Raw genomic sequence first — 13,515 nt, forward strand, 5'->3', positions numbered from 1 at the left:
TGGTCCTCACAGTCACCCTTTGAGTTAAGTAGTGCAGGCATTATACGCTGCCTTATAGATGAAGAACTCACAGAGCGTTAGAGACTTGTTCAAATTGACAAAGTTGTGGTAGAGCTTAAGTTTTTTTTTTGTTTTTTTTTCTCTGAGGCTGGGGTTAAGTGACTTGCCCAGGGTCACACAGCTAGGAAGTACTAAGTGTCTGAGAACTTGAGACCTCCTGAATTCAGAGTTGGTGCTCTGTCCACTGCGCCACCTAGCTGTCCCACGGCTTAAGTTTTAATGGTAGTTTTCTGTCCACTGCATTATAATCAAAGGGATAGAGTGTAAAAATTTTATTTAAAAGTTAATGTCTCCATCACATACATATATACACACATATGTTTAAGAACAGAATAAAACATGTAATAATAAATTTTACATCCTTTAGGCCAGTCAGGAAAAAGGAAAAGTTTTAGCTGAGGAAAATCTAAATGACTCCGAAGTTCCATCTTCTTCTGGAATTGACTCAATCAAATCTCAGAGCCAGGATGTCAATGAAGGTATGTTGAAAAGATTTAATACCTACAATATGTTGTAAGAGTTATAAAAGTATTTGTTATTTTGTGATTAATGTAACATTTGACAGTAAATGTCCTGTATATTTGTTGATTGTTTTTATCTTTGTGACTTCAGTGTATGGTAGTGTTTTACCTGCTTTGTGGCCATCTTTAGGGATGTTTGATGTTTCTTATATTTGGAGTTTTGATTCCTTAGGATCATAGTAACCATTATTTTTCTAGCACACAGAGGAAAGCAGGGGTAGGAGATAGCTAGATTGCTTAGTGGACAGTCCCAAACATCTTGAGTTCAAATCTAGCCTCAGACATTTACTAGTTGTATGACCCTGGGCAACTCACTTAATTTGTTTGCTTTAATCCATTGAGGAAGGAAATGGCAAATCACTCCAGTGCTTTTGCCATTAAAACCCCGTGGTCAGTATGAAGAGTTGGACTCAACTGAATGATTGAATAACATTCTTTAGAATGGCATCTGAGCCATGTTTAATTAAAACCTTTCATCCAAAAATTGTATGTAATTAGCTCTACCTCATAGCCATCTCCTTCCTCCAGAGAATAATTGACTAATAATTTTAAAATGTTCCAAGTTGTTTCTCTATATCCCACCCCACAACTCAACATTTCTCATTTTCTGATCTACATTTAAATCAATAATTTAACCTGGGGAAGTTTATCTAGCACCTTTTCAGTTTAATTTCTTGTTCTATTAATTTATGAAATTTTATTGAAAGTTGATGAGCCTTGATTTATTATAATCTTGTTAACTATACACCAAATATAATATGTGAATTAAAAAAAAATTCAGTCCTGTTTTGTTAGAATCTTGCTATTCTTGGGGATATGTGCATGATATCTTAAGAAAAAGTTTTTTTTAAATGATTTATAAATCAACTCATATACAATTCCCGTGGGTTAGATGCTTCTTTTGGAATATATTTTGATGCTTAAGTTGGTCATCAACCTGTATCTTCATTTAAAATGGCAAAATTACTCTAATGATTTAGAAATTCATATAAGATACTTTATAATAATTAGCGTTATCATTAAGTTTAACAAATTCTTTTATAAGACAAAGAGGATGTGGGAGTGAATAGAGAAATGGCCTAAAATTCAAGACATGGATTCAAGTTCCATCTTTTACACATACTTTGTGCTCTTGGGAAAATTATTTAAATTCTCTATGCCCTCGGCAACTCTCAAAGACCAAGTGGCAAAATAGGCACAAATCTGCATTTGATTGTCAACCAAAGGAGTTTCCTCACTAGGCTTTTTTTTTTTTTAAATTAATGAAATCACAGATTTGGTTCCCCTTATATACACCTCTGTCCTCTTCTTCCTCCCTCCCCCTCGCCCCCCGATTAAAATAACCAGATTCATTTTAATTTTGTTGAAAACTTTAAACATGATCTTTATGGTTCAAATGATTTTTAAAAAACAGAATTGTGATTTCTTCAGTATAGGAGACTAAGGACAAGTAGATCCTATCACCTCAGTTTGTCTAGTCTCTACAACTGAGTTGCCTGGGACGCTTAAGAGGTTAAATGACTTCCCTGGGAATCAAATACCTCTTTATGCATAAAGCCTTTCATCCTCTCAGTTGAAAATGTAATCATTTAAATACTTCAATTAGTGATTCTTGAACTTTGGAGCGATTTTGAGTATTTGAAAAATTAAAATCTTGCAATTTTAATGAAAACATACTCTTGTCTGTATTTTGTATTCATTTTATTTAATCAAATACTATCATATTTGATTGTTATCAAGCATCTTTTAGGATGTGTTCTACATAGTTGAATTGTCTAAATAATACTGCTTTAAGTACAAAAACTTATTTTAGCTGTAAGTCTTTAAAATATATATACTTTTAATTTCATCAGTTGTTATTGTAACTATTTCTTGATGGTTCAAGTCACTTTTCAAAATATTACTGTTCTATGCAGTAATACTGGGATGTCCTGAGGGGTTATTGAGGTGTGGGTTTATTTGCTATTGAGCAAGGGATAGCTTTAAAGCTATTGTTTTGGCTAATAACAGACAAGTTTGTGACTGTATTCTGAATAATTACAATTGCTAGAAGTCTAACTTGTGAATAAATAGTCTTATTATTACTGTAAAAGGTCGTAAAGACAGCCACTTAGAAGTGACAGCCTTTTTTTTTTTTTTTTTTTTTTTTTTTTTTTTGACAAAGTGGTTATGTTTGGTTTTGATTTCTCTTTACCAGGAGAAACATCTGATGGAGTTAGCAAATCAGTCCATAGGGTCTTTGCTTCCATGCTTGGAGAAAATGAAGATGAAGAAGAGGAGGAGGAAGAAGAGGAAGAAGATGAAGAAACACCTGAACAACCCACAGCAGGAGATGTATTTGTGTTGGAGATGGTCCTTAATCGAGAGACCAAAAAAATGATGAAAGCAAGTAGTTATATGTTTTTATTTTGAAGAAAAAGTTGTGATTCAGTAATTAGTACGTATTTTTTCAGTGCATGAAAATGCAAAATTTCAGTTAAAAAACAACTCAGCAAGCATTCATATACCCGACATGACAAGATGACAAAGAAAAACAAAACATCATCATGGCCATGAAATAGCTTGGAGTCCAGTAGGGAAAGTATTAAAGGCCTGGGGAGTGGAAATAACAGGGACATGTTTGGGGATAAAACAGGGACATGTTTGGGGATAAAAGATTCAGAGTTTCTGGTGGAAATCAAGGAAAGAGGTAGGCTTATGTCTGCATCTGGTGGTTAATTTCATATTGTCAGAGGATGGAAAGCAAATATTTGGAGTTATAATTCTGAAAGAAAATTTGGGGTAATAAGAAAATTTATAGTTCTGAGTTTTATTAAATTGTGTCATTGCAGTTTTCTGGTTTATTTTAAATTTCATGCCAAACAAATAGTAAATCTGGTAATGAGCCTACTTGTAAAAGCATCCTACTTCGTAGTATCTGAGCATATCAAGGTTTGCTTTTAAAAAGTGTATATGGGGGGCAGCTAGGTGGCATAGTGGATAGAACACCAGCCTTGAAGTCAGGACCTGAGTTCAAATGTGCCTTCAGACACAAGTGTATGTGCATGTATTTGCACATACACTGCCCCCCAAACACACCCCAACACCCCTGCTCCAAACCAATCCAAGAACTATTTTATAAAGTTTTCTGTGTTCATAAAATTTGTTTCAATTACATTTTTAAACTTTTAAAATTCCAATCTTTAGAAAGTGTTAAGAAAATAATTTTCGTCCTTTTCTATAATTGAGTTTTCAGTTTTTCTGATAAAAGTTCTTAAGTGAGTCAGTTAAAATTGCAACCATTTAGTTTGAACTGTTGAATTCTGAAGCTTGAAAAGTTGCCTTTTTAAATGTAAGATTTTGATTTTATTTATTTCTTAGTTTTATTAAAGTGTTTTGAAGCGAGATTTAGAACTTTATTCAAATGTAAATACCATTTTTTCTCTGTAGGAGAAAAGACCTCGTAGTAAACTTCCTAGAGCTCTGAGAGGACTCATGGGGGAAGCTAACATCCGATTTGCTCGAGGTGAACGTGAAGAAGCCATATTAATGTGCATGGAAATTATAAGACAAGGTATTTTATGTGGGGGGTTATATATTGATTGACAAAATTTAAAATTTTGTCCCTGCAAGCCTTTTACCATAATCTAATAATGAAGTAGAGATTCATACTACCTTGCTAATTAGAAAATATCATTTGATAGTTATTATTTATGATGACATTTATCTTCCCATTTTTACTTAAATATAAGCCTTAAACAAGAATTCAGGATCATATTATTTGATTGAACTAAAGATGTTAGGTAGCAATAGACAATATATATTCTATTCCTGTTACCATTAAAGTGTACTATTTTTCTCACTGGTGTTTTGAAGTCTTTATATTCCATTTTTTATTATTCTAAATAACCTTTCCTAAATATTTCAGGATGTTATGTTGAAACAGAATTGAAGAAGTTACATTTTTCCATTTCCAGATCACATAATGTCAAGTGATGAATTTTTTTACCTGGGTCTCTTTTTGACAAAAGACAGTTCTAAATTTGTCATTTTTATAACAGTAAGCTGCAAATCTTTTTACTGAGAGCATCTTTCAGACTGCTATTTTTTCTTTCATTTTGCTCTCTATTTTGCCAAACTACTACTATTCACTATAGAAGGTTGTTAATCTTTATCTGAAGTTATACTATCAATAATCTCAATTTTAAGAGCCTTCTTTCAGACTTAATTCTGTATGCTGTAAAAAACTGATGATATTTTAAGTTTCTTTTTCTTCGAGATAATTTATCATAGTTCATATTATTTACCATCCTTGTCTGGACCTTTATTTTGTTTCATCCTTTCTTTTAAATATAATTTTGGAGCATTAATTTCTAGATGTCTTTGTACTTGATTTTTGGAATTATTGCATCAAAAATTGAGACTATGGGCATCTTCTTGGCTGAGTTCTTTGGGTATAAGTGTCTAGGTTCTTCCTGCACATAATACCAATGACTAAAACACATTGGCCTAAATCCTTAATGGCAGGATGTGGAAGCAGTTGGAAAATTTCCATCTAGCAGATGTTTTACAAAAGCATACTTTTTGACATTTTCTTCTTAACTTCCCCCCTCCCCTTTTTTTTTCTGAATAGAATGCTTGAGACCTGGAGTTAGGATGACTAGCTTTCCGTTTTGCCTCTGTTCCTTATTATCTGTATAATTTTGGTCAAATCAGAGTGCTGAACATGTTTTCTTACCTTTAAAATAAGAACAATTCATTTTCATTATCTGTCTTCTGGGGTGATTGTGATGTTTATATGAGATAAACTGTATAAAAGGCTTTATAAGACTTTAAAAGCACTACATACATGCCAGTTATTAATTTGCAAATTAAACAAAGAAAATTATAATTATTAGTTTATATAAATCTAAAGAAATCCTGAGTTCCATTTTCATTTTGTGACATTTTCTTAGAGTGACTGAAATGAACATAAAAAATATTGGCATATGTGAATTTAGTAGTAGTTTGTGGACCCTGATCATAGCTAACTCAATCACTTTTTCACCTTTTTAAATATTGAAAAAAAAAATTGTCTTTTATAGCTCCTCTTGCTTATGAACCATTTTCAACGCTTGCAATGATATATGAGGACCAAGGTGATATGGAAAAATCTTTGCAGTTTGAGTTAATTTCTGCACATTTAAACCCTAGTGACACAGAAGAATGGGTTAGACTGGCAGAAATGTCACTAGAACAAGACAACATTAAGCAAGCTATTTTTTGCTATACAAAAGGTAATGTATTTTAATATGTTTTTATATCCACTTTAATTGATAGATAAAATGTTGGATGACAAAAGCTAGAATTATTTTAATTGCTACTCTGTTGTAAAATTTTTTAAAACAAATTTAATTTGTAATTAAATTTCCTACTAAGATTTGAATTCTCCTACATTTGTCAGTAGTGAGACAAATGATACTAGGATGGAATCCTTTAAGCTGGAGCATACATTTGCTTAGAACCATTTCTTCTTGGCTAACTTTATCTTAGAGTTGACTTATAAACAAGATATATATCTTTGAATTTAGCATGATCCGAAATATGATACGAAACTTCTTTCTGATTAGATGGGTCCCTTAAGCAGGCAACTCTAGAGTCAAAATTTGCTCCAATGTGGAAGTTGAAGAATTTATTTTTTTTAAACAGCTTTAACCATTTTTTTCTGTGAAGATACTAATAAAATAAATGTTAGTCTCTGAGAGTTGGAAGGTACCTCAGAAATTATCTTATGTAGAGTAGACCTAAATAGGGATCTGCTTTACTGCATTCCCAACAAGTGATCATTTAGTCTCTGGTTGAACACTTCCTATATAAAGGATCTAATAACTGCTCAAGACACTTTAGCTTCAATTGTTAGGAAGTTTTACCTTAGATTGGTTACAGAAGCTGCAGACATGAGGCCAAATTGTAAAGTTTTAAATTTGGGTCACCCCGTTAGTACACAAAGTAGGACCAGGATATGTTAACAGGAAGAAACTTTACAATGTGGCATTTTATTTATTACTTTCACCTTTCATTGTGAAATTTGCCAAAAGTTAAAGAATGAAGTTTTTGTATGAGACTGGAGTTAGCATAGTATCTCCTGTGTTGGCCCAAATCCTGGCCATAAGAGACGTTTCAAAGCATTTTATGTTGTCTAGTTGTGAGACTGGAAAAGGTCTGACCTTGAGGATGGCGCCTTTGCTCCAAGGTGAACAGGAAAACCTTTGAGAACACAGTGGAAAAAAATGTTGGATTTGAAGTTGGAAGCTTCAGTTCAAATCTTAACTTTGCCATATGGTACTTGTTTGACTTTGGGTTAATTACTTCTATGTATCTTGATTGCCTCATTTTTAAAATGAGGAATTTTGAATTAAATAACTTTTAGCACCATATCTATGATACCATGAATTACCTTAGTTTAAATATCATATAAATAGGGTGGTTAGTACTTTGTATCCTAATTTTGCTGGGTGTTAAAGCAGAATATATTTTGTTTTTACTTTTAGCTCTTAAGTATGATCCTACAAATGTTCGTTATCTTTGGGAAAGATCAAGCCTTTATGAACAGATGGGAGAACATAAAATGGCAATGGATGGTTATAGACGCATTTTGAACCTCTTATCCCCTTTTGATGGAGAGCGCTTCATGCAGTTGGCCAGAGATATGGCAAAGTAAGTTTGTATGAAAACTTAAAAGTAATGTCTTGCTTTTTTTAATACTTAAAATAGTAAATTCAGTACAAGTGAGTTAAATTTTCAAAGATCTTCATAAGTTGGCTGCTTGAAATTCAGAAGATTAAAAAAAAAAATCATTTATTAAGTACATACTTAATATCAGGTGTTGTTACCAGCACTTGGAATACATAGACAAAAGTGACATTGCTTTTGCCTTCAAAGAATGTTCTATTAAAAGCTATGATAAAAGTGGCTAGATTTTCAGTCTACCACACAAATTCAATCAGTATCTTTAATTAAAATGTGATAGTGGGCATTTGTAACAATATTGTTTTCCATTATTTTTCTTTATAATTGTAAATTGATTTAAATTGCATTATATACATTTACTAAGGTTTTACTTAATACAGTGTTAGCTCTGAGGGATTTAAATAAGAACACATACATAAGTAACAGTAATACAAGGAAGAACATGAATAGTTACATTAAGTTGAATAGAGTGGCACAAATTTGAAGAAAAAGATTACCTGTGGATTGGGATATTAGAGAATGCTTCATGATGAAGGTGGTTCATGATCTGGCTGGCTCTTGAAGGAAGAGAAGGATTTGAACGGTTGGAAGTATGAACATTTCTAGGAATGAGGGGGAAAAAGGTTTGCTCAACACAGAAATAGGAAAGGCCAGGAGAAAATAAAGAATGATGATTTACTTTTATTAGAATATAGGATGAGTAATGGTAAGGGGGAGGCAATGAAATAAAGCTAGAAACGTAGGTTGAAGGCAGATTTTAAAGGCCCTAAATGCTAGGAGCTCCTGGAGTTCATATTATATTCATTAGATAGTCTGGTCAACAGAAATAGCAAAGATTGGAAGAGGGGGAGGTTTTTGTAGGGGAAAATGATGAATTCAGTTGTAGATATATTGCATTTGAGGTATGGTGTTGTGAGAAACAAGATCCCGGACTCAGTTTCAAAGTCTGTCATGTTTTATTGAAAGAGTGAAAGAGATTAAATGATGCAATCTTGAATTCTCAGGAGAAGCAGGCACACCTCTCAGAGAGAGCACTGTTAACAGAAGCAAGAGCAAGCTTTTCTAGGTTAGCCCCCTCCCCATCCTCTCCCACTTAACCTTTAATTAGCTAGATATACCGTTCCTGGTATGCCCTAGAAACACACCCTTTTCTCCAGGCAGTTTAAGCCAGTTTTCTAGCATAGACCCCCCCCCCCTCAGAATTTCGTGGCCAAGTCAGTTTCTCCTTCTGAAAGCTCATTGGTCAGTGATACTTAATAACTTACATTACCTTGAAGCTTACAACATTCCTATGGAAACCTAAATTTTCTGTATTTCTCAGTAATCAAGTGGATTATTTTGATAGTGATAGGAAAAGTAGAACTGGACTCAGGGAAAGAGATTGAGTTTAGTGATAGAAATTTCAAAGTCATTTACATAGATATGATAAAGGAAGTTTTAGAAATAAGTGAGCTCATCTAAAGAAAAGATATTAAAGAAAGATGAGGCCCAGAGACAGGGTACTCACAATTAGGAATTAGGAAAAAGCAGAAGAACCAGTGAAATAGTAGGTGATAAGAACCAGCATAATACTCAGGAACCCTTAGCTTGAGCTGCAGTAGGAGAAAGCACAGGACAATGGTGGGGACAGCTCCAGCACCAGAAAGCCACAAGAGACCTAAAACCAATGCTTTGAAGAAAGCCATTGCAAAAGATAGCACTAACAGAACAAGGCAGCCCATCTCTGAAGCTGTTAGTACTATTTAGCATAGTTGTAAAAAGTGCTAACTGTAACAAAAAGATAAAAGTAGAGGGAATAACAACAAAGAAGAAACCAAATTATCACTTTTTGTAGATATAATGGCATACTTAGAAAAACCTAAAGAGTCAACTAAAAGTTATTATCTTCAAGCAATGTTGTGGTATATAAGATAAATCCACAAAATTCATCTGTTTTCCTATGCTACTAATAAAACCCAGGAAGAAGAGATAGAGAAATCCAATTTAAAATAATTACAGAATATATAAAATACATGGTGTGCCTACTAAGATAACACACTGGAATTATGTGAATATAATAACAATATGATTTCACAGAGTTAAAATTTGTGATTAGAACAGAATTTATTATGCTTTAATTCATAAAAATAGTTACCATCAATTCAGACTGGTCAATGTTATAAAGAGAGAAGTAGGGAAATTATATTATACTTAAAAATATCATTATCAATGCTTAACATAGATGAATCAAATAAGATAACATCTAAGAACTTAAAGGTTAATCAAATTATAAGAAATAAACAGCAAAACTATAATAATTGTAGAACTTCATCTATCCCATTCAAGACTAAATAAATCTTATAAAAGAAATCAACAGGACAGAAGTTGGGATTGAAATAGAAGTTTAGAAAAATTGCATATACATGGTCTCTGACACAGTGGGAATAGAAAAGAAGGTATATATTTTCCATTTTGGGTTCACAAAATTGACCATATAACTACTATTATAAAAATTGAACATGTAACAAAAATTATAATCACTAAAGGACATTTGAAATAATTAAAAAATAGAGATTAAATAATTTAATTCTAAGTAACAGATAAGTCAGAACAAATAATAAAAACAGTAGATAATTTCATTAAAGGAAATGACAACAGTGAGATGGCATGAGATGCAATTGAATAGTCCTTAGGGGAAAATTTGTGTATCTAAACACTTTTATCTACAAAAGAACAGATTATTGAGTATACAATTAAAAAACAACAAATAAAAAAATTTTAACCTTCAGAATTTTGAAAATTGATAAATAAAATTGAAAACATAAAGCCTATGAATAGGAAAAAAAAATTATGAATCCCAAAATAGACCATTCGCTAATCGAGTTTTTAAAGAGAAAAAAAACAAATTACCAATATTAAAAATATGAAAGAACTCATAGCAAACTAAACTAAAATTAACTGTCATTTTATATAAATAGTTTTTAAAAACAGGGAAACCTAGGAACCTACCAAATTCTTTTTATCTGAGAAAGAGGGGGCAGCTAGGTGGTGCAGTGGATAGAGCACCGGCCTTGAATTCAGGAGGACTCGAGTTCAAATCTGGTCTCAGACACTTAACACTTCCTAGCTATGTGACCCTGGGCAAGTCACTTAACCCCAGCCTCAAAAAAAAAAAATATATATATATATATATATATATATATATATATATATATATATATATCTGAGAAAGAAAGCTTTAGATTTCTATCTCTATTGAACACTTATGGGAAAATGTTGAAAAAAAGTTAGAAAATGGAAAACACTACAAATGGAAGATCTGGAAAAGCTTTATGTTAAAGTTGGTGCTTGAGCTATATTTGAGGAAATTTTTGTGGTAGAGATCAAGGATATTTGCATTCCAGCTTGAGAGTTTGTCAGTACAAAGAAACAGGGTAGAGATGGAGTATGGTGTAGCTAGTTTGGTTGAATTACAGAGTTGGGCTATCAGTGAGAGTGAAGCAAGGGTATCTGTTACTTTATCTTAATTGATCTAATTCTAGCAATATTAGCTGTAATAGGAAGAGGAAAAAGTGAGGAAATAAGAATAGGAAGAGAAAAATTACCATGATAGCTTACTTAAAGAATTCTTCAGACGCAACTTAAAATTAATAGAAATAGTAACTTCATAAAGTAGCAGGAATAAAACAAATTCATAAAGCATTCATCATTATTTGTATGCATATTACCAACAAAACCCAGTGTAAAGAAAAAAGATATTTCATTTTAAATTGCTGCAGAGTATATAAGCTTTCTGCGAATTGATTTGCCAAGATGTAATAATTTTATGAATGCAACCTGAAGATATTCTTTACAAAAGTAAAGTATAAGAATGACTGATTGCTCATATTAGAATGATATTACTAAAAAACAAATGACAATACTGCCTAAATAGATCTACAGGTTTGGTGGGATATCAGCTAAAACTACTAAAGGATTATTTTATACAACTAGATGAAATTATTCAATAAATTCATTTGGAAGAACAAAAGGTGAAGAATTTCAAGAAAAGTAATGAAAAAAAAGTGAGAAATAAGGGAACCTAGAAGGAACACACATAATTATACTGCGAAAAAGCAATTATGAAAACAATTTGTTACTGTTAAAAAATGTTTTTAAGTTGATCAGTGGAACTGATTAGGAGCATACAAGCCAGAAGCATTTGAAAATTCAAGGATGTGAACTTGGATATGAACAAAGCTATGAACAAGGGTAACAATTTGGCAAAAATCAGAAAATTAGAAAAGAGAAATTAGGCTTAGAACAACATTTTGTATCATATAATAAACATCAAGCAGATACTTGACAGCTTTAAAAAGTCACTTGGAAGAGAGCAAAAAGATATCCTTTTATCACTATGGATAATTTTCCCATCTGTAAAATGAGGATTTTAAATTAGATGTCCTTGAAGACCTCTTCTGCCTCTAACACTGTGATCTTGTTATCTTAGGTGTTTAATTGATTAGTAAACAACTTCTGGTGGCATAATTGTGAGTACTAGCTTGTGAACTGTTTTGGCTATATTTAGGAGTCTGGCTTTTTTGCTTGCTGTATTTCATGTTTGTTGGAGGGGTGAGATCTGGTTGGCCACATTCTCCTTTTCTTCTATTGTACATAAAAGCATCCATGATCCATGATTTGGAGTAGAAATCAGCAAAATATTGTCTTAGGCAATAGTTTGTCAATCTTTGGTTTATAGAATTGGCCTGATAATTTCTTTAAAATCTAATTTATATAGGAGTTATACACAAATCTCTATCTTTTTTTCTCTATAGGATTCTTTTCAATCTTTGGATAAGTATTTCAGCACACTTCTTATATTTTCTCCCTAAAATTTGGGGTAATGAAAAATATTGCAAACTGTATGTCAAACATAGGTAAAACTTGATTACCTAAATTAACTAATTTTCAGTTAGTTTTTACATTCTTATCTTCCAAGGAGTTATTATGAAGCCAGTGATGTTACTTCAGCTATTAACATAATTGAGGAGGCCTTTTCAAAACACCAGAATCTTGTCTCCATGGAAGATGTTAACATAGCAGCAGAATTGTACATTTCCAACAAGCAACATGACAAAGCATTAGAGGTAGGAGAATTTATATGTTCCAGCTTGCTCTATTTTATTTGAACAGATTGCTGCTCTATGTTGAAGGAAATAATAGATGTTTCTTAATTAAAACAAAAAATAGAATTTGACAAATTAACTCCTCATTAAGATGTATGTATAATAATTACAGCTCATATCTATGTAATGTTTTATGCTTTGTAAAAGTGATTTCTGCAATGACTCAATGATGTAGGCAAACAGCACCATATAGTGTATGTTATAAAGATTGCTTTCTCATTTTGTGATCTAGCTTTTAAAAGAGAAGACACATTTAAACTGTTTTTAAAAATCTAAGTTGCAGTATTTTTCTGGTATTTAATGTAGTTGTCGGAAAGTTTTTATTACTTAGCTTAGGACAGTTTTCAAACTAACAGTTGTGCTATGTTTAATTTTTAGCCTTGAATTTTCTTGGTATTGAATTCTATAACTCTTTAGTTAGTATTTGGTTCATGTACAAATTTCATTATATCACAATGGTATCTTTAAAAATCTCATTTTATAAGGTATGATGAATATTACTTAAATTATTCTTCAAATTGCAAAGATATTTTTCTAAAGTAACTCTCATGCTATCACTTTCCATTCATTCTTTTTTTGTGAAATGTTATAATTCTTCTCTCTTTAGGTTATTACTGATTATTCTGGAATTGTACTATGGAAAAAAGTTATTGAAAAAAGCATGCCGGGAGAGAATAGAGGTACATGCAGTAGAACTGCTATATGTATGCAATGGTTTTTGAATTTTAAAGTTAATGTCCTTAAAACCAGCTTTTCCAAGAATTGTTTTTCATCAAAGATATTTTATTTAAATGTTCTTCCCTAGTCTTCTGCCCCTTGGTTGACTGCATCCCAGACAACTTCTTTACTTGTTTGTCAATTTTTATTATCAGTCAGATTAGTCAGAATTACACACTGAATGTGTATTGAGTTTTTTATTTTTGCCTTGTGCCCACTAAAATGAGTAGAATGAAATGAATAAGCTATAGATTCAGTCTTGAGAATTAAAACAAAGTGATTTTTAAAAATAACCAGAGCTCATATAAGTAAATATTGAATTAAATAGAAGATAGAATTGCTGTAGTGAATAATAACTTTCTGAC

At 31.9% G+C, this 13,515-nt stretch overlaps 1 protein-coding gene across 2 annotated transcripts in view; it reads left to right on the forward strand.

The window, feature by feature from the left end:
* Positions 1 to 13,515, forward strand: part of GTF3C3 (general transcription factor IIIC subunit 3) — a 37,059-nt gene that overhangs the window by 2,749 nt on the left and 20,795 nt on the right. For both annotated transcript variants that reach the window (XM_074302804.1, XM_074302806.1), the window contains exons 2-8: positions 428 to 539; positions 2,779 to 2,966; positions 4,011 to 4,134; positions 5,645 to 5,836; positions 7,091 to 7,256; positions 12,247 to 12,394; positions 13,041 to 13,113. In XM_074302804.1, coding sequence (XP_074158905.1) covers positions 428 to 539; positions 2,779 to 2,966; positions 4,011 to 4,134; positions 5,645 to 5,836; positions 7,091 to 7,256; positions 12,247 to 12,394; positions 13,041 to 13,113 — 1,003 coding nt within the window. The remainder of the gene's footprint in view (positions 1 to 427; positions 540 to 2,778; positions 2,967 to 4,010; positions 4,135 to 5,644; positions 5,837 to 7,090; positions 7,257 to 12,246; positions 12,395 to 13,040; positions 13,114 to 13,515) is intronic.

This window comes from Sminthopsis crassicaudata, chromosome 3 (assembly GCF_048593235.1).
Source record: "Sminthopsis crassicaudata isolate SCR6 chromosome 3, ASM4859323v1, whole genome shotgun sequence".
NCBI lineage: Eukaryota > Metazoa > Chordata > Mammalia > Dasyuromorphia > Dasyuridae > Sminthopsis > Sminthopsis crassicaudata.